General features: G+C 41.7%; 1 protein-coding gene across 6 annotated transcripts in view; it reads right to left on the bottom strand.

Annotated features, from left to right (window-relative positions):
• Window positions 1–22,781, bottom strand: part of MGMT (O-6-methylguanine-DNA methyltransferase) — a 332,117-nt gene that overhangs the window by 227,581 nt on the left and 81,755 nt on the right. For all 6 annotated transcript variants that reach the window (XM_054982136.1, XM_054982135.1, XM_054982138.1 and 3 more), the window contains one exon: window positions 21,559–21,698. In XM_054982136.1, coding sequence (XP_054838111.1) covers window positions 21,559–21,698 — 140 coding nt within the window. The remainder of the gene's footprint in view (window positions 1–21,558; window positions 21,699–22,781) is intronic.

The following is a 22,781-nucleotide window of genomic DNA, read 5'->3' as shown; positions in this document are numbered from 1 at the left end:
GCTCAAACATTACAGCTTCCACAGAACTAGTCAATCTATCCTTTTAGTAAAAGTTTGCAAGTAATACTTGCCTGGTTAACAATATATATCTATGTCACTTAACTCCTGGACATACATGAATCAAGCTCTTCCCATCCTTTCCCCAGCATCTTACTTACTTGTGGCCATTGCAGTTATGTGGTTAATGTTTAACATACTAGGCTATTTTGGTAGGAACATATACATAAGTAACAGCCTTAGTCCCACTCCCACAGAGCTGTTTGAAATTAGCACACAGGTCACAAAACAATACTGAGTTCTAATTAATTTGCGCTATTCTCATTACATCAAAAATTGCATGTGATTTTTAAAAATCTGTAAAAGAAAAATGCAATGAAGTATAATTTGTAATGATTTGATGAGTTTAAAAAATTAAAATTCCTGGATCATGTTTTGCAGTTTCACAACATGTTCTACTATCACAGGATCAGAGAAGTTATGTGCATATTCATGGATGCCTCACTGGATCCTATTAGAAAATACTTCTGGAAAAAATATTTTCAATTTTTCTGTAATCTGGTTTTGTGATCATGTTACAATATCTAGCTCTATATAACTATCCTCCACTGGGGTGGTGGTAGTCATCATGAGCTCCTATAATGCTGCCTTTTGCCACTTTTTGGACAGACATACTGCCAGCACGAGAAAAGGTATCATGCCTCTGGTCTCTCTCTGCATGCATGCTGAAGGGAATACCAGGCAGGTAAGGTAAAGTATTGTTTTTAGCATAGGCAGATTCCAGAGACTGATTCATCATCCTCATGCCACATGATTCATGTCATGTGACTTGCAGCTCAGTGGATCCCATGCTGCTTCCTTGAGCTACAGCAGGATCCTGGGTCTCAAAAGCTGAAGACCCCTGCACTGCACTGATTTACTCTAACTAGTTTTCATAAACTAGAAGAGTTTTAATGTAATCAATTTTTAAAGCCCATGAAATTTAGGTAACTTTTTAAAAACAAAGACTGACTCACTTAATTTAACTCCCCCAAACAAAATTCTTATTGGAATGTTTACTGAAAAGCAGTATACTGAAACTATGAAGAACCAGAAGCTTATTTTACTTTACAAATGTTTTATGTATTTGTTTACCTTCTAAAGGAAAATATTTTCGTTTGTAAAACTTCAACATTCAGGATATGTACCCTCTCTCTGTTGTCAGTGCCATTTCCTCCCTAACGTGGTATATACAGCCATAAGACTATTTCAAGAAAGACATGCAAACAAGATTCTGAAAGACATGCTGTCATAATCCAAAAGATACCCTCCATTTCACAGTGAGAGATAAATTTTAAAACCCAGAGGACATCTGCATAAATGAAGAGCAGCTAAACAACTTCAAGGCTTACTAGCAATATTTCCTTGTACACAGAGAACATATGTGACCTACAAGAGCTGACAGAAGACCCCAACCATGATCAACTAAAATTGTAACTTAATACATATCTAAGATCAAGCTCAACAGTTAGACAAGATGCATCAACAAAAATGAGATTATTGCAAAGATGTTTAAAATGTATGGAATTTAATCCTTTTTCCAGGCATTGTTTTTCACAAAGAAACTAAAATCTGAGCGTTTGTATTTAAAATGGAATCCAAGAATACATAAAAGGGGTCTAGACAGGCCAGAATATACTGTCTCAGTATTTTATGTGCACGTACATTTTATCCAAGATAATACACTGAACACCATTTTCCTTCAAAGTTTTCTACCCACTCATACATCTTACTCTGGAAAATAAGAAAGACGCAATTTTTGTGCTTCTTTCAAAAAACCATGAAGGTGCTATCACTAAATTCATGTGAATAACTGTGTATTTGAAACAATAACAGCAGAACTTATGCCTTCTTCTGGTTGGGTTAAAATGCAAAACAGAGAGGTAATTTTAATAATGAACTGTACTGGGAGAAGCCACCAACCCCGAACTTACTGGGGCCAGAGTTTGCAGGGCCACAGGCATAGGTGAGGGCAGGCCAGCTTCCTTCTCTCTGGCCAGCTCCTTCAATATGGCTCCCGAGGCTGCTCTGGGAGCTGCATGGTTTGAAAAACCCAGCCGGCCAATTAGAGCAGGCCAGCTAGGCAAAGGAGGGAGGGACATAGTCCCTGACCTGAGAGAAGAAGTTTCCTCTCAGGTCTGTCCTCCTTCTATTTAAGGAGGAGCCAGCCAGGGCGTGAGGCAGTTGGGATCTGAACAGCAAGCCCTCCCACCCACCATTTCTTTTATAGTTTAGCTACAGGTCTTATTCATAAGTTTTTACATTTGGTATTTATTTATTTTATATATATATCATTTATAGTCTGCCTTTCTCACTAAGACTCAAGGTGGATTACATTGTATAAGATCAGTACAATCAATTTCAAGAACATTTCCATAAACAACGCATTTTTCACAAAAGGTTTTGACTTGTTATGGTAATTTTGCATTTATTGTCACAACTGTGGGGAGAAAGTGGGTTTTACTGTAATGGTACCTTGTCACAACTTTCGGCTGTTGGTTGTGGCATTGGGCACAGATCCCCTTTTGGGGGAAACAGAGCCTGCGTGCACAGTTTCCCCAACTGAAGATCCCCATAAGGCAGGGGTGGGCAAATTGCGACCCGTGGGCCACATGCGGCCCACTACAGAGTTTTTTGTGGCCTGCCAAGACAGTCAGAAAAATCCACCTTGAACCGAGCTATAGCTGATATGAAATTAGCACAATAAATAAATTGAATAAAACTACCACTATTTAATTTATATTTATTGATTTTTATGATACAATTTATACCTTTTCTGAAATGCAAAGTTAACTAATGAATGCAATCATTTAAAAAGGTGCGGCCCTCCGCTAACCTCCGCTCCCACAAAGTGGCCCCTGAGCCAAAACAATTGCCCACCCCTGCCATAAGGGATCTTGGACCAGGCATGGGCAGTGGCTAGCCCAGCTTGAGGGCTGCCAGAACATGTCTGCTTCCAGGTGACAGGGGAACCACGCAGAGATTTCTGCCCATTGTGGATCTCACTAACTGTCATCCTGCGGTTACCCTTTTCAGCAGGCAGGCTGAAGGGGTGAGGGGTCATTGGCTGGCAGATGGGTCAGCTGATGCAGGGATCCACACCCTATGCTGAACCAACATTCCTGTAACCAATAAATTTGTGGCCTCTTTTTCTCCATGCAATGTTTCGTGCATATTTGTTGCCTGTCCAAGCACCCTCAGCCTTTGAACTGGTCTCGCAAACAGCAGATCACACAAAGAAAATGAATCATCCTGCAGAAAAGAATAGTTTATTTTTGCTACATAAAGAACATGAAAAAATATGTAAAGGTGTTAAAAAGTTTGCCCTGCCACTCCTTCAAAGTTATTAAAATGTCTTGGGAAAGATGACAATGCAAGTGCCACAAAGGATTTTACCATATCATAATTTCCTTAAACAGCCGCTATACTAGTTGAAGTTTCTCCGAAAGTGTCAAGGATTTCAGTCCTACTGGTAAAATTAGTAAAAAGGAATTAAACTTCTTTCTCTAGAGGACAACAGCATCCATTCCACATGCATCTTGCATTCTCAAAATCACAGTGGAAGAATATAAGGTTACTTGATTGTAAAAGTTGCTCAGTCCATCAGGAAGCATACCTATTAACTTATCTGAATTTAAGACTAGGAAACAGACATCTTTTATTTTCATTCAAGAGAGAAAATCACTCTCCTGGCACACACTGTTGTTTTCCTTTTTGCCCTTCTGGATCCTGCTTGGGTTGCTGCCTAACCCAATGCTGATTCTGAAAGCTTGCACATAAGATCTCCTCTGAACTATTTGTGTATCTGTTTAAGTCACTGTCTGTTGCAATATCACAAAGATCCTTTCCCCTAGAATGTCTTTTTGATTATCACCTCTTTGGATATCTACAACTGGACCCCCTGCCTTGGGAACTGAACCTTTGCTTGTATTCTTCACCAATAAGCCCCTACTATACCCACTTGCCCCATAATAATCAGCCTGCTCATTTACAATAATATCAAGCATACAATATTAATGCTTCAACACGAAAATGTCCATGTTGAGATACAAATACTCCAAATGCTTACACACGCATGTACACACAGTACAATCTGCATCACTCAAGAAGTGGAAGAAAGATACCAGAGTAGGATAATTATTTCCCTCACTAAAATACCTGAGATTTCACCATATATGTAACCTTAGAACTTCTTCCAAACTTACATTAAAAGCCTTGACCCATTGGTTAAAACTTCTGAGACTAGGCACATTATTGTTCTATACCCCATTCAAAGGCTCTTGGGAACAAGCAGTCATAAACAAAAGGCCGTTCTTCCTTACATTAAGGTTACCCTATGAAGCTGAGAACAAATTGGAAGTAAACCCATTCACACTGGCATGTCCCCCTGACCACATAGAATAATAGTTCTGATACAGTCAGTCCGGTACAGACAATAGCCCCACACATGCTGTGAATGCCTGAGGCTGTCTGTACTAGACATGGGCATGAATAAAAAAAGAAGCAAATTTTGTCACGAAAGAGCTGTTTCAAGTGTCACAAACCAGCATTTTGTGCGGCCGCGATTATCACGAAATTATCATGAAATTAATGACTTTTTGGCTTGTTTCATAAGCTTCGTGAATGACTCGTAATTGCAGACAGGCTGGCGCCAATCCATTGATTCCCTAGGCAACAATAGACCCAGACTTTTTGTTGCCATTGGAAACTCCAATCATAGCCCACTTACCCTTGATTGGCAGCTCTCCTAGCCATCTGGAGAACTTCCATTCTGCCCTATACAGCCAGGAGCTTGGGGTCAATCCCCTAGGCAACCACAGAGGTGGGCCTTCTGTAGCCACGGGCACACCAATCTCACCCCTCCAAACCCTGATAGGCAGGTCTGTCAGCCAACCACAGACCTCCTGTTCTGATCTATGTCAGCGTTTTGCTGGGATTGGAGTGGGAGTGTGTGTGGAAGGATTTGGGATTGTGCTTTTGGCTGCTGCTGCTTTAAAGGGACTATAAGAAGCCTCTTATTTCCAGCTCTTGGCCTTGCTGTGGGAAGGTCTTTGGGTGAGGGTGCCTATATTCCGCCACCCCACCCCTCACTCTGTCTTCCCGGCCCAGCTCCACCACGACCGGTCCTTCGTCCTCCTCTGATCCAGCACTCTGGCAGCACTTCCCACCCTTCCCGATCAACGTATTGCAAACTGGGAGGGTGGATGGAGGAAAGCCTGCTGAAGTCTCCCTGTGAGTTTGGCATCTCCGGTTATGAAGGGGGCTGTTGAAATGCCCCAGGTTCTGATGTATCACAAAACTAATGAATCGTTTCAGCAAATGCATCAATTTCATGAAGTTTTGTGATTCGCGATTTGTGGACCATGACGAAACACAAAACTCTTGTTTTGGACTTTTTCCATTTCGTGCCTACGTCTAATCTGTACTGGGCTTTCCTTTTCTCCAAACGATCAACCTCTCATCCAGGAAATTAAATGAAGTTGATAGTACCTTCTACAGCAACTAATGCTGATATCATCTACTAAAAACAAAGATTCTACAGTGATAGTTTGCATATGTGGGATTCCCTTACAAGGAAAACTTACGCAATCCATTCCACTAGTTTTTCTAATAGAGCAGCTAAAGCATTCCTGATTACCATGTCTTTGACCTGAGTTTTAAGCTGCTCATTTTGTATGAATCATAGGCTACTGGGCTGAAATAATGTAATTAAGGGCAGGGGTGAGAGAAGACAGCACATCACCTTCCTCTGGGTAAGATGAACAACCCAATTCCCAGAAAGCAGAGAAGATGTATATTGGATTTTGGCAGCATTTTTAATGGGTTGGACCCACTTTCATAATAGGACTATATTTTCATGTGCATTATTGAACACTAAGGTAGTGCCAGCTGAAGCTGGCAGAAATCTCCATTAGATGAGGATGAGGATCATAGCCACCAAGTGGGAAATCTGCAAAGAAATAGATTTCAAATCCATTTCAGATACTTTATGCATTGCTGCTTCAGTATGCACAATATAAATAGCATAAATAATATAGACATTCACAGCATCTTTTGTATACCATAGCTACAGCTGTTGTGTGTGTGTGTGTATATGTATATACATACATACATACACACACACATATGTGTGTGTGTGCGCAAGTATATAATTTGTGTTCTCGAATATGTAGTATAAAATTCTTGCTACAAATACAGTGTTGCCAATTTATCATCGACTTAATTTCCAAACATTTCATCATGTCATGAACTACACATTGTGTAGTATTTTTAATTAGCTCTCTCTCTTGACTTGGCAGCCATCAAGCTGAATTTTCCCCAATTGATATTGCTGCTAATAAACCTGCCAGTCCTGTCAATCAGTTCTTGTACTGTTGTCATTGATGCTCATACTATTTTTGCTAATTAAAAATCTATCTCTGCACATATTGTGCTTTAATAAGGAGCCAGGATATAAAACTAGTAGATGAGGATCATTAAATGTAAATAGCAAGTGACAACGTAGTGTTGGAGATGAATGATTCACAAGGCCAATATACCCTTAGGGTAAACTAAACCACCTTCAACTTTTCTTCCACTAGAAAACAATAGTAGTAATATTCAGGAGGTTCTTGACTTTTGGCAATAGCATAGAATAATGTCAAAATGAAATTCCAGCATGTTACTTTCAGGGAGAAAGTCCACAGCTTAATCAGGCTCACTGAAATGCCTCTTCCTCAACACCCTCATTCTGACAATTGACTGAAGAGAACCAAACACATAGTGGATGCTGCAGATGAAGAACAACAATAAGCAAAGAAAGTGGATTACTTTGCACAGAAGGTTCAACAAAAGAATCCATTACTGACAGGAATAGTTCAACAATCCTTTAGTGTTTAGAGAAATTATAGTTTTGAAATAAGTTTAAGCCATGAGACTAAAAGTGAATTTTAAAAGATAATCGGCAGAAGAAATCGGCACCTCCCGGGGGCGTGCTCGCGCGCTTACCCGGGTGCCGTCCTTTGCCCTCGCGCCTGGAAAAAGTGGGCGGACCTCCCTGCATCCGGGGATATGGGGAGGCGTGGCCGGTGGTTTCTAGCCGGCCCCTGCCTTTTCTGTGGCGCAGTTGCCTTTGCAAGCTCGTCCCTCCCACCACTCCCTTGTTTGCAGCAGTACAGGTTTTGCCGGTCGCCGGTTTCGGGGCCAGGTAGGAATTTTTTCGCCCTTCGCCTGTTTGGCTGTTGGTGGGGGGTGTTTTTCGCCTACCTTGTACTGCTGGGGTTAGAGATAGGCTGTTTATAGTTGGCAGGTTAGTTGGGGTAGGCAGAGCGGGCCGGTGGGCACCCGGTGGCATTTCCCCATTGGTGGGGAATGGGGGCCTGTTACAGATCAGCGGCGGGCTTTACGGCTGTCAGCAGAGAGGGCAGGCTGCCCTGGGTCCCCCTGGAAAAGGCCTTCCCTCGGGCTTTACGGCTGGGGTGTATGGTGCTTTAAAGGGGGGAACCATTCGCCTGGCCGGCTGGGTTACAGCCATGCATGCATGGCTCGCACCTGGGGCAGGGGGTACTCGCCCATACAGTTCGAGGAGCAGGTCTGGTTGACCCCTCGCTCTAACTGTACCGCTAGTTACCCTTGCCGTTATTATGCTGTTAGGATATTCAATTATAAATAAATCGGTCAGAAATGGCCCTGTTTTTTACCCAAGCCTTGTGTCCGTCTCTTTGTTCCAAATGGGAGGGCAAAGAGTCCTAAACAAGAATAAGCCTACCAAAACCTGAAACAAGTTGTGAACCTGAATTTGGAATACATTCCATTCATTAATCAAAAGGCAAACTATTTTTGACTATAGAATCATTTACAGTGTTGTGTTCAGGCATCCTTAAACATTTCTAGGGAAGATGGTGAAAACAGGAATCGTTCTCTTGAAGAGGAATGTTGCTGTTCTTCATAGATGAACAAATGGAAAAACTGGTAATAACCTGATCTGTCATATAAAGCACCAAGGTTACTGTTAAACACAGTTGCTGCCTAGGAAGTCTTCAGTGCCCAGGAATCCTTCCCAGCTGAAAGATCTGCTGCTTTGTTGTTGACTGCAGATCTTTCAGCTGGGAAGAATCTCTTTTCAAACACGAGATCTTTGCCTACCCTGTTAGTCAAACACCCCTCTCCCTTCAAGAGATGTCAGCTGAAAAGGGCTCCCCATTTCAAACATCAAATCAGAGTTCTCAGTAATTCCATCACACAGAACCTGGCACCAAGAACACCAGGTTTTTTAAAGAACCATTCCAAAACTATATTCACTATGAGTGTTCAAGACAGGAACAAGAATGAGATGAAAAAAGGTGTTACATCAAAATTAAGAGCAACGTGCCCTATACTTTGCTAAATAATAGAAGTTTCTGTTGTTTGCAGTTGATATAATGATGGCAGATCCTAATTTTGAAAAGTGATAAATGTATGAGCCTTTGAACATAAATGCGGCAATGATACATTTTACTGTAAGAAAACAGTGCCAGCCTAACAAAGAAAAAAGTCCTTGACCAAAATATCTGAGGATATTAAACTGAGACGTAATCTACTGATGCAAATCATTACATCTATTTGCATTTGCTTACTGAACCCTAACGCAGAAATTAAACTACATAGAGTGGGGGAAAAGAGAGCCAGTTGTGCATGGTTAAAAGGAGACATCTTGGAGGATCCAAGCTCTTTCATTAATTTCCCCACTTCCCCTCATTAACAAGTAAAATGTTTTTACTGCTTGAAAAGTTTTAATAAATAGGAAAATGCAGGGCAGCTGACATAAGTTTTTAATGCAATATACAAAAGCTTTTAATATTTTTACATACATTAATGGAAAAGCTAAATTTTATAAGGTTTCTTGTGTGAAGGAAATGAATACTACATACACAATTATGAATCTCTTATAATATTTTTAACTCTTCCATTTCATTAGGTGATCAATTAATAGTCCATTAAATGAACACTTAAGAATTGGACTATGGAATTGGTCATGTAATTCTTCTACCAAACTGGGTTGGGGTTTTTTTTGTTTGTTTTTGGGTGGGGGGGAGGTTGACTGTTTGGCTACAAGAATCTCAAATTCCTACTCAACCACTAATTTCATTGTGTTAGACAAAAGAAAAACCACAAAACATTTTGTGTAGAATGGCAGTGTGGATCATGAGGGGCTACTGGAGAGGAGCCAGACCCCTCCTCCACTCCTCCACTGCTCCTCCCAGCATGTGCTGCCTTGCTGTGGACAAGGAGCTTGCTCTCCACCCAAGCCTTGCCTCCTGGCTGCAATGTTGCCCACTGGTGAGTCTGCAAGTCCCTTTGTACAGAAAGGGCTTTGAGAAAGCAGTCCCTAAGAAAGCACAATGTTCAATTGGTAGGTTCTTCTAAAAACATTTGGAATACTCCAACTACTAATCTGAATTTCTTGCCTTTGAAAAGCCTTTCCTCAGTACTATTATTACTTGGGAAGATGCCACAGGATTAGGTGTTATTTTGATAAAACCTGATGAGTCCTCTGAATTTACTCTGCCTATATGATAAATACTAAGTCCATTATTTTTATCAGCACATCACAGCCTATGTCAATAACTCTTTCTTTCAGCATTAGCCACCTTATATAATTATCTAGAATAAGCCAGAGTCCTTCAAGTTTCCAAAGCACAGGAAACTTTTTATAGGGAGCAACATGTAAATCAATCAATCCAGACAAAGGCTTACCATGAACTGTTTCTGAGAACTAGGCCATAAAGACATTACAACACTCACTGTTTTAGTGCCACACTTTTCACAAGAGACTAAAATTTCTTGAATGAAAAGTATTTGACTTCCAGTGAGGAATCATGGCAGGCTGATATCTCTGATGGATCAGAGGAGCACCGCAGCCGAGAATTCTGGCTGATGTAATCTCTTAAGAGACTAGAATTTCTTGAATGAAGAGTATTTGACATATAGGTTAAGTTATTCTGGATTTACAGAATCTTTGCAGTCTTTTGTGTGTGTTAATACACATACACACAAAATAATGTAACATCTGTAAACGACATGCAAATGAGCTGATTTACAGAATGGTGCAAGTATATATGGAAGTCTATGACTGAATATGTGCTATTTGGAAAGCCTCAAAAGAAATGGAAAACTTTTAGGCTTTGGCATTATGCTGAGCGTTTTTTTTTTAAATGCTAGCTCCAACAAAAAGTTAAGGGTTTTTTCCCCCCTCCACTGATCATCCAAAGCTATAAGTATAAACAATCCTGTAGTTATCACCTGAAAAGCCATCAGAAGAAAAACTTGCCCAGTTTATTTTTAATAAAAGGAGGATCACAGTATATAATAACTCTTCCTGCCATATCCATTGAATCTGCTGAAATAGAGATTGATGTCTGGATATTTCCAACAGGAGGAAGTAATATTTTTCAAATACACTTCTTTTATTCAGTTGCATTTTGAGAAAGGTAGCAGACCATCAGCGACCAATCTACCACTCAGAATCTGCATTTTAAAAATCTAAAACTTACTCATTTGTAAAAAAAAAAATGTAGTATCAAACACTATAACACTTGATGCATACTATAACTTACAATGTAGCGCTGCTACACATCCTTCTTCACTATTCAATACAAGCATTTCAATTTTTTTTAATCTTAGGTCAAAAAGTTTTGAATAAAGGGTATTAGTGAGCATGAAACACAATTTTACAAAAAAGTAAAATTTTCATAACTCATAAATCTGGTACTGTTCCTTATTTTCCCCAAGATGACCTCTTTTTTCACTCACAGCAAACACTAAATGAAACATTACCATACACTAAATATCTTATGTCCAGAGACTATTGTCAAACATATCTAATTCTCAGCATGGCCTCACCTGTGAATGCTTAAATCCAGAGATTGGGACCATGAACAGACAAGACAGATCTTTCCACAAACCTACGAAAAATCCAAATGTTTGCAGAAAAATCTGAAATTTAAAACAATATACATTGAGTGGCTATCCCCCTGCCTCCGCCAATAATAGAAGCAGCACATGTTGCTTCAAGAAACAAATGCTCCCATTGGCTATTGCTAGGCAACCACAACATTATCACCATCCTTCGACCCTTGACTTCTGTGAGTAAAAGGGAGAGTGAGGAGGCAAGGCTATTTCCAGGACTGTTTTGGCCTTTGAGGGTGGACTCATCAAGGCCAGACCTGCCAGCAACCACCAGGCTACTTGCTACCACCTGACTTGCATGACACCCAGGCCCATCTGCTTGCTACTATTCAACATCAACAAAAAAGGTAAATGGTGCAAGGGAAGAGTCTTTAATGTTCCTATAACATTATATAATTATAACATTAAAGACTCTTCCCTTGCACCATTTGCCTTTTTTTCTTAATTTTGCCTTGGTGCACCCCCTTCTCTTCTACTATTCAACATCAGCCACCATTCAAAAGACAGTTGCCTAGTGGTTTGAGTTTTAGACTAGGATATAGGAGAACCAGGTTCAAATTCCTACTCTATCACAGTATTTACTGAGTGATCTTAGCCAGCCACACACTCTCAGCTTAACCTACCTAGGGTTGTTGTGAGGATAAAATGGAGATGAGAATGATGTAAGGTACTTTGTGCCCCCATTGAGGAGAAAGGTGTGGTATAAATGACGTAAATAAAGAAATATATCTGAAGATGGGGGGGGGGAGATAAAAGGTTGGTTTGTTGGTGTATGGGAAGGAGAAAAGGAAGCAGGGAGAGGTGAGAATATGGGGGCTTCCAGGAGGAAGAAAAGAAGAAATAGTATGGGGAGGGAGACAAAGGGAAAATGAGGTCCCCCCCAACAAGTTCTTGTGGGTTTCCCACGGTGCAACTGGGCTCATCTCATTGGATGGCACCACATAACTGGGTCCAGTCCAGCTGCTGGAACCACACAGAATTTTCCTAGGGAGAGGCTGCCAGACAAAGGAAAGATGGGGGCCACATAAAGGTAAGATGGCTGGGTAACCATGACCTTCAAAAACCATAACCTTCGAAAAAAGGTAAGGTGGCTGGTTAACCATAACCTTAGAAAAGTCTCTCTCAGTGGTAGCACAGAGGTTGCAGAGCTCCCTCCCCTTGAGGATCAGTTGTTTTGTTAATTTTCAGTAAACTGTGGAACACTGGTCTGTACAGGTGGGCTTTTAATTTGATCTTCTGCCTCAATTCTGAGGACACATCTTGATTGTACATCTTTCATTTTATTCTACTAGTTTTTAATTTTTCTTTTAGATTGTTAGATTATTTAGGGGATATTTGTACAGCATTGTATTGTATTTTATATATCTCTTGGAAGGTTCATGATGAACAAAAAGTTGGTATAAATGTAACCATAAATAAATAAAAGTAAGTATTCAGGGCACAAGTATATATAGACATCTAATTACAAACACTGTTCTCTATACTACAAAGATAAAAAATGGCTTGAGTAAGAAGACTCCTTGAATATTATTAAGAATCAACTTGCTTTAGCAATAGGTAAATGATTGTTTATTACTATACAAAGAGTATTGCTCAAAGGAGCAAAGAATGGTCTTTCTCCAATCCACTGTACTATTTTTATCTAGTGGGCTACATCAAGACCAATGATGGATCAGCTCAACAGCGCTACCTCCTTTTTTCTTGGTGGGGATTATTTTTAGAATTCAAAAAAGAAACAGAGAATGATTGGGAGAGTATGAGAAAGATTTTTTTAAAGTAATAGTAGATGGAAGAGAAAACGACAGGAAAGGCAGTAAGACTTATATATTGAAATACATTTCAGGGGTTCCAACGTTTTAAGCTCAAGTTAAAAATGAAAAGGTTGAAGACAATACCATATTGGCTGTCCATGAATCTCCTCATTTAACAGTCTCTCAAAATGCTAAATAATGAACCAAAGTTTAAGCTCTCTATCTAACTCAACAAGACATTCTGTGCTCATTGCTTCCACCTTTTTCACTATGTGCATAAAGACATCTTTTGGAGCAAAATCAATGTTTGCTCCAGTTGTAGGAGGTTTAACTGATGTTCATTCACGAGTGCTGAAGACTCCCTCGTGTCACAAACAAGGAGACTTGGAGAGCTTTCTAAATGCTTCATCTACTCCAACCAGCTAGGGAGGGTAAGATGACTTTCTGGAAGAAGGCACAAGATAAGAAGATTTAAAAGTAATAACATGGATTCCATCAGGAGCAGGCATTGCTAGACTTATAATCCCTTGGTCATTAAAACACACTACACTCAGAAGATTCTGCTCTGCTACTGACTTGCTGAAATGAAAAGCGATTATCAAGACAAAGAAGCACACCACCTTCAACGCAAGACTTCCAAAGATGTTTTTAAATATAAAATGGTGATAAGAAAACAAAACAATGATTTGTAAATACTTCTGAGATATGTAATTTTTCAACAAAGTATAATCAAATTTCACGTTTTATTAATTACTGAAATAATCAGTTTTACAAGACATCTTCATCAGAGAGCACAGCTAAAAAGATAAAATGGAATCTTTAAGGAAATGGCAAGCTACTTCTCTAGGAGGTATTGTAGTGTAACACTTAAGGGTGTGCACCACCAAATAATTTGGGTTTCCTACTTCGGGAAAAAAATCTGGAATTACCAGATTCACAAAGCGGCAAGCCACTTCAGGATTCTGGTATTTAGCTCGCTTTGGTATGCTCCATAAAGATTTGGAACATACTGAAGTGAGGGGGAGCAAACCCCCTCACCCCACCCCCACCCTGGGGCAACCCTCCACCCACCCCCACCCGCCCCACTTACCTGGCCGGTAGGGAGAGGGAAAGCCATTCAGCTGGGCGGCGGGAAAGTGAGGAGCCAGCTCCTGCGGGGCCCACAACGCCGCCTCCGCCACCTTAGTGGCCAGCTGGGAGGCGGGGAAGCGAAGAGTTGGCTCCTGTGGAGCCCGCACCGCCTCCTCTGCTGCCACAGCAGCCAGCTGGGTGGGGAGAAGGCTGGAGCCAGCTCCCGTGGGGCCCGTGCTGCCTCCACCACCACCCTGCTGGATCCTGCAGGGCCTGCCCTGCCTCCTCCTCTGCCTTGGCGGCCAGCTGGATGGCAGGGAAGGTAGGAGCTGGCTCCTGCAGGGCTTGCGCTGCCTCCTCTGCCACTGCAGCAGCCAGCTGGGTGTCATGGAAGGCCCAGATCAGCTGCTTGGTGGGGAATCTCCCCGCCAAACAGGTGATCCACAGGTTTAAATGACGCTTTCCATGGTGCTTTGGAGTGGCACAGAAAGGGGCATTTAAACCCTTGCCAACTAGATCAGCTGCTTGTCAGGGATCTCCCTGCCAAACAGCTGATTCATGGGTTTACATGCCCCTTTCTGCTCTGCTCCGCAGCAGCACGTAAAGGAGCATTTAAACCCCTTGATGGGAAGCTTCCTGAAGTGATATGAATTGCTTCAGGAAGCTTTGATTCAGTGTTTCCAAATCGGGCCCAGCCCGAATCATTGCAAATTGGGTCCGATTTGGGTACTTTACCTGAATCCAAAACCCGAATCGCACACCTCTAGTAACACTCATTTGAGGACTTGCATTTTTCAACCAATCGTATTACCTCCAGTAGCAGTAAGCAGAAATTTTTAATATAAACTGAGGTAAAGGTTCTTCCTTCAAAAATAAGATATTTTTAAAAGGCGATGGCAAATAAATACATCTACATTTTCACATCATCCAGACAAGCTTGTTAGAAAATGTTTCAGCTAAGACACTACTTATGGAGACAAGCGTGGGGTGGGGGGCGGGATTTCACTAACATTTTTCTATATCTGTTTACCAAATATCATAACTTTTAGGGACATGATAAACTCTTTATTAGTATATTTATCTATACATTTATCCAAACATTCATATAAAATTATCAATGATTAATATAAGCCAAAAAGAATCATGTCACTACCCCTATAAGGTTAGCATTGAAAATTTTTTTGAAGGAAACACAGAAAAAAATGTAACTGAGATGCAAGAAGAAGGCAAGGTCCATAGGGAAGAAAAGTAAATAAATACACTGACTATATGCAACTTGAGCTTGTGTCTCTTTACTCAAAACTAAGTCCCATGGAGTTTAAAAGGGCTTACTTATGAGTAAGTATGCTCAGGACTTCAGACTTGGGGATCAGGATTTAGTAAGCTGCTTACCAGATTACAAGAATTCTCCTCCTCTTCCTGTAAAAACTCTCATTTTGCCCAGCTAGCCTATTCCAGCCATGCCCACCCAATAAGTCAGTCCTTCAGTGTTCCATGCACACTTGTTGTGCAGAGTTCCCCTCCCCATAAAAGCTCTTCCTTGCCTTCTTTCACTTTTGCTGGACCTAATTAGGCTTGGACACCCCATAGCCTGTCCAATGCTCTTCATCTATGCATGCAGAATGCAGACACGCACACACCCCAACCACAAAATATCAGTTCTCACAGGAAGAGGGGGCTCTACACAAAGCACTAGCACTCACAAGAGGTGGAAGGAAAAAGGAAGCAAGGCAAAGCTTTAGACATCATACTTGCTGCAAAAACTGCCTCTGTCCAAAAAAGAATCATCTTTACCAGCGAGTGATCCTGTGACATACCCTGAGGGAGAGACCTGCAAAAGCTCTACCTCAGGGAAATGGAACCAGTGGGACAAGATGTGGCCAGGCCCTAACCAGCTGGGCCAAGGAGAGAGAGCCTTTGCAGCCGTGATGGGATGCTAGGTGATTCCCCTTGGGCTGTGGCATGGATGAGGGGAAAGGATGGGATCTGAAATATGGGAGCGTATCCATTCTCTGGACCGCTGCTTAAGAGCCTCCATCCTGAGATGCTCAGAGTGGTTAGCAGAGAGGAGAGCTGGAGGAGCGGAGCCCAGCGTGGGCAAGTGAGGGAACTTCCCTGCAAGGTGAGCCTGTTCCCCATACTGGAACTGTACAAGAGAAGTTGCCAAATAAAGTAAAGCCAGAACTACGTCTCTTGGCCTGTGTTTCATTAGAGTCAGAAGGGTGGGACCAGGGAAATGACCACTACCCAGACTGTTGCACCTCTGCTTCCCATCTTGCTGTTTACCTTGGTATATATTAAAACAGAGGCTCAAGATATAGTAAGTAACCTTGCTCTACAGACAAATGCTATCTGCTCTTTCTCCAAAAAAACAGCAAAAATGACAGCTCTATAGACATTCATGATCGAGCAGGTAGCTTCAATTCACCTACACCTGCAAGACTGAAATGAGACTAAATGGCTAACATTGTATATCATAATGGTTGCAAGACAAAAATGCTATTCAAGTTTCTGCATAGTCATAGTCATAGAAAAAAGTTAATGACAAGTGATTATAGCCAGAATACTTTATGGCAGCTGGTAACGTTTCTTTTATTGCATAATTGACATTTCAATAGATTATTCCTATTTTCAAGCATTTGTTTATTTGATTTTTAAAATAGTTTCTTTCAAAGCTTATGAATTGCAATTCGTTTGTGCAATCTGGGATCCTTCCAGTCCTGTGCTAACCATTTTTCATGAGAGTTTCTTGCACACAATGTAGAGTTTCTTGTGCACAGTAACACATAACATGCCACTACCATCAAGAAGCTGTGGATGAGGGCAAATGGATACTAGGTTTTAGCAGGAGTGCTGTTCTTGACATTGAACTGAAGGACATAAACAGAGTACTTCCTTTCAGAGTTCCTATTCGGGGACTTAGAGAGAACCCAATGCTACTACGTGGCTTCCAATAAGAATTCGCCACTACATTTTATTGATGCTTTTTGTGTGTTCCAATTATCTTACTTCTTTTGCTTACGAGCCAATTTAAAAAGAAGACTAGGCTCTGTTTTGTTCAGTTTTTATTTTCTTCTGTCACAAATTACAAACCTTGCTGTTTTAACAACTATTCCCTATCAATAAGGGGAAGTATTTAAAAGTTACATTTCAACGCAAGCATGTACAAATAGCTTTAAAATACTCAGTTTTTTGCCATTGGAAGATACCACAGATTTCTTTTTAAAAAGTTAGCAAAGAGGCCCCGGAAAAGAAAATATATTTATGAACAATAATCTTCTATTTGCATAGTTCCTTAACATAAAGGATTACAAAGTGCTCCACATAATATTACCAGTTACTTAAGATAGTGGTTACCAACTTTTTTGATATGGCAATCCACAAGTCCAAATTTACTTTGTATTGTGACCCATCCAAGAGACTGGGGAGGTGCCAGAATGAGGAGATGCAGGAAGATGGCAGGTGTCAGCAAAGAGGTGGGTGACAAATGGCTCAGTGCAGTACATCTCCCACAGCAGGTAGAGGGCAGGAAGGCACTGCAGGGGGCTGGGCAAGAGGTTGGGTTGCTGAAGGAGCAGTGCCAAGACAGAGCCTGTTTGCACACACCTATTTCTCTTCTCCTTTCACTTTCCCATGCACTGAACAGCTCACATCTACCCATTCTCTAGCCTTCTCCCCATTCTTCCAGCTACAATCATGAAGCTGTCTGACAGCTCCCCCCCTCCACACACCATTATTGTCGCAAAAGGGTAGGTTGAGGCAAGAATGTGAGAAGCTGGAAAGGAAGAAGAGGAGAGAAAGAAAGGTGCAAAGGGCATGAGTTGCATTAGGGATGCTTGGCCTGCGACCAACTTTCAGAGGCTTTGCGATCCAGTTTTGGGTCCCAACCCACAGGTTGGGAAACGCTGGCCGATTCCAGACGGCCCTCCCCATGCCGAAACGTCGCGCGTCATCACATGGAAAACACGAAATATCGCATTTTCCGTGCGACGACGCGCGACGTTTCGGCATGGGGAGGGCCGTCTGGAATCGGCCGCTGTCATGGTATCTATGAATTTGGCTGAAACATCTATTTAACCTAACTGATCAAAATGACTGAAAATCTCAACAGATAGATACAGATTTAATTGATAAAGCTATTAAAAAAACAAATGTTGGAATTATTGCAAGGGTTTTTTTCTACCCAAAGGTAGGGAGGGCATCCTTGACAATGTGCAGATCTTCCCATTCGTATCAGGTGGCAGAGAGCAACTTTCAGCTTCCTTTCTCTCTATGGAACAAAACCTCCTCCTCTCCAGATCGCTTCCTGCCTCACAGGAATGCAGGATTTAGCAAGAGTTCTACCTCACAGGTCTCTCAGGATAGGATTTTTCTTTTCTGATTTCACTGAAGATGTCATACTTGAAAGTTCTCTTTCTTGTTACCAGTCCATTCATTATGGATGACCTCATTCGAGTGAACTCATAAGATTTAAATGAGTAAGTCTTATTTAATCAAGTAACAGCCTTACCATGAAGCAGCTGTTTTTTTCCTCTCCCCCCAATTTCCTGTTAACATTGCTTAGGAAGTGAAAGTAATTACAGCAAGAAAAGTAGCTGGAAAATGCTCTAAATTTATCTGTTCTGGATATTCATGCATTTCCAGAATGCTCGCAAACAACCAAAATATTTGACTCTCCACTGTATACAATTAACTAACAATTAAAAACTACAAGTATGATTATATACAATACTAAAGCTAGGAAAATAAAATTAGTAGCTTCCAAGAAGTCAGAAATGTTTAACAAGGAAGCTGTATCAAATCCACACAGTGGGCATTTTCCTGGGAATAAGAACATCACAGTAATACACTAGAATGTCAACACCTACAGCTTCCTTTACCATGCGTTTCTGATGTCCAACAAGTTACTTTTGCCCCTGTTGCCCTAGGAATCATTCATGGCCAGGTGCTCGCTACAATAAGAAAAACTTCTACAGATATGTGAGAAGCAAATGCAAGGTAAAAGAGGCAATTGGACTGCTGTTGGGAGTAGATAGAGAAACTCTGATGCAGGACAGAGAAAAAGCAGACAGGCTTAATGACTTTTTGGCCTCTGTTTTCTCCCTGAAGAACTCAGGCACATCTAGAGATAGTAGAAAATGTGGCAAGACACCTGAGTGGCTAATTGACATTGACAGAGAGGTAGTGGAGAGGCATCTGGCTGCACTGGATGAATACAAATCCCCTGGGCCGGATGGGATGCACCCAAGAGTGCTGAAAGAACTTTCCAGAGAACTTGCAGAACCCCTGTCCATCATCTTCAAGGCCTCCTGGAGGACTGGGGATGTGCCACAAGATTGGAGAAGAGCGAATGTTATCCCAATCTTTAAGAAAGGGAGGAAGGATGACCCGGGAAACTACAGGCCAGTCAGTCTGACTTCTGTTGCTGGGAAGATATTAGAACAGATTTTAAAGGGATCAGTCTGTAAGCATCTGAAGGACCACTCAGTGATCCGGGGAAGTCAGCATGGTTTTGTTCCTAAAAGATCTTGCCAGACCAACCTGGTTTCCTTCTTTGATTGAGTGACCAGCTTACTGGATCGGGGGAACTCTGTTGACAGGATTTATCTGGATTTCAGTAAAGCTTTTGATAAGGTCCCCCATGACATTCTGATGGGCAAACTGGAAGACTGTGGAGTAGACTATAGGACAGTTCGGTGGATAGGGAACTGGTTGGAGGACCGCACTCAAAGAATGGTGGTCAACGGCGTTTCATCAGATTGGAGGGAGGTGTCCAGTGGGGTGCCGCAGGGCTCAGTTTTGGGCCCGGTACTTTTCAATATTTTTATCAATGATCTGGATGAAGGAGTGGAAGGGCTGCTCATTAAATTTGCTGATGATACCAAATTGGAAGCGGTAGCAAACACCCCAGAAGATAGAATTAAAATTCAACAAGACCTAAATACTCTGGAGAAGTGGGCAGCTGTGAATAGGATGCAATTCAACAAAGACAAGTGCACAGTATTACAGCTGGGCCACAAAAATGAGAAGCACAAATACTGGATGGGGGATACACTTCTGGGCAGTAGTATATGTGAAAGGGATCCTGGGGTAAGATTGGACTGTAAACTGAATATGAGCAGTCAGTGTGATGCGGTGGCAAAAAAGGCTAATTCAATCCTGGGTTGTATCAAAGGGGCCATAGCATCGCAATCGCAGAAGGTCATAGCCCCTCTCTATACTGCCTTGGTCAGGCTACACCTGGAGTATTGTGTGCAGTTCTGGAGGCCTCACTTCAAAAAGGATGTGGACAAAATCGAGAGGGTGCAGAGGAGAGCGACAAGAATGATCAGGGGTCTGGAGACTGAGCCCTACGAGGAAAGGCTGAGGGCCTTGGGAATGTTTAGTTTGGAGAAGAGGAGGTTGAGGGGGGACATGATTGCTCTCTTTAAATATTTGAAAGGCTGTCATTTGGAGGAGGGCAAAGAGCTGTTCCAGTTGGCAGCAGAGGGTAGGACGCGAAGCAATGGGCTAAAACTACATGCACAAAGGTACCGACTGGATATTAGGAAAAACTTTTTCACGGTCAGAGTAGTTCAAAAGTGGAATCAGCTGCCTAGGGAGGTGGTAAGCTCCCCTTCACTGGCAGTTTTCAAGAAGAGGCTGGATGAATACTTATCAGAGATGCTTTAGGCTGATCCTGCACTGGGCAGGGGGTTGGACTAGGTGGTCTGTATGGCCCCTTCCAACTCTATGATTCTATGATTCTATGTCATTTGTTCTGTCTCCCCCTCCCTACATGGTTAAAACTTTCAATACACTTTCTCCAACTCTAGAATAGATAACCATTCTTTCTGCCTACTACTAATCTAGTCTATGAAAAATTATATATGCTGTAATTCCATTTTAGGAGCCTCCTGGTCCCAAATAAGGTGAGTGAGAGAAGTAGGGCCATACATGATATCTGGGGAGGAAGATACACATGGTTGTCCAGGACAGGGGAACTGGTGGCACTGGAAGTAGTGTTCTGCAAACCTGCATACACAGGTTTTCATATTTGGTCCTTAGTTATAGGGAAAGTGGCCATTTGAGTTATGATATGAGGCTCCACAATATTAGTGTATGATTATGAAATGATACTGTAGTCCTAGGATAACATACGTTAGTAGCACAACAGTGAACCTGTGCAGTCCACTTAGTTGTTTGTTGAAAGCACTGCACATAGGAAAATAACATCTCATTCAGGTTTCATCAATGTTTCCTAATTACAGTTTTGTGAAAGCAAGTGTTATCACAAGGGTAACAACTGTCACCCAAAATTAGATGATGCCATAAACACTGCCTCTTTCTTGACTTGTGAAGCAATGGAGTTACATCCCAGAGGCACCTGGGAAGCCGCATGATTCTTCCTGTTTTCCAAAGTGCCTCTAATTTTCAGTACAACAGCAAGGACTGCTCTAGCTCTACTCTTCTGAGTTTGGAGAATAGCAGGTCCAGCTTTGCATGGCCAACTTAAATGATAAGTCACTACTGATAAGCATACAGACTATCTTAAAGACTAAAGAATAAAAATATGAAATCCCAGTTCAATTGTGGCAAAGCCTAACAATCACCTCGTATCTGAGGCCACACTTATTGGTAAGGATTAAAATAATCAAAAATTAAAAAGCTTCTTCAGGTGCAACAAATCACATGCTTCTTAATGCAACATATCAGAAAAATATATGTCATTCCAGTTGTATGGAAATCTGTACCATGAATGTGCACATATAATCAATTGTTAAGACAGGCTTACCTACTCGGTGGCAGAGCACTGCCATGCAACTGGATTCTGTGCACTCCTGTACTGCATCCAGAGATTTCAATTCTTCCCACAGGGCTGTTCAGTACCACACACATCTTCTCACACTGAGTTTTTCCATCTTTAAAAGTACTCTGTTCAAAGAGAAATCAAATATTTAAAGTAAGTTAAATTATCTCCAACTAGAACATATTTCAAAGATTCACATTTAAAGCACATTTCATGTATTGCTCCAAATAGGAAAAGGAAAATTTGACTTAAAGCTGTCCTGTATGGTTGGTGGAAAAGCCAGCAGGAAAGGGTTAGCTTCTTCCTCTAAAGGCAAACCTAGCTAACTACAGTGTCTCTTTCCAAAGGAAGGGAAAGCCCTTTGAGGTCTTGGTGACTGTTGCAGCTAACTTTAGGAAAAACCAAAATTATACGACAGTCTAAAACAAAGAGAAGAGACTAAAAAGACAGTAAGTTGTACTTATTTATGTATGTATGTATTTATTTATTTATTTCAAATTTCTATTCTGCCTTCCCTGCGGGCGGGCTCAGATAACAACATATTAAAATACAATAAAAATTTATCTACATTAAAACATCATTAAAAGAGCAGTGTATTTCTATTAATACACATTAAAACAGAATGGTGCACAGCCTTCACGGGGAGGGTTAAGATTTTATACATCCCTTTCGTCATATGCCTGATGAAACAACTCTGTCTTGCAAGCCCGGCAGAAGGATAGTAGGTCCTGCCAGGCCCTGATCTCAGCAGACAGAGCGTTCCACCAGGTGGGAGCCAGGACTGAAAAGGCCCTGGCTCTAGTTGAGGCTAGGCGGGCCTCCTTGCGGCCAGGGACTACCAACAGCTGATCAGAGTATCCTCCAGGGTCCCATAGATAAGCTGGTCCCAGTCTGCACAGGGCCTTATAGGTCAATACCAGAACCTTGAATCTGATCCGGTACTCCACTGACAACCAATGCACCTCGTGTAAGATCAGTGTTATATGCGCCTTATTTGGCACTCTCGTAATAACATGCACCGCTGCATTTTGTACCAGCTGTAATCTCTGGGTCAGGCTCAAGGGCAGCCCCACATAGAGCAAGTTACAGTAATCTAGCCTAGAGATGACCGTTGCCTGGATCACTGTAGTTAAGTCACGGGTTGACAAGGGACAAGTTGCCTGGTCTGCCGCAGATGGAAAAAAGAGGACCTGACAACCACTGTGACC

This window comes from Eublepharis macularius, chromosome 6 (assembly GCF_028583425.1).
Source record: "Eublepharis macularius isolate TG4126 chromosome 6, MPM_Emac_v1.0, whole genome shotgun sequence".
NCBI classification, from domain to species: Eukaryota; Metazoa; Chordata; class Lepidosauria; order Squamata; family Eublepharidae; genus Eublepharis; species Eublepharis macularius.
The sequence above is the reverse complement of the archived record's forward strand: the minus strand, read 5'-3'. Positions and strand labels throughout refer to the sequence as shown.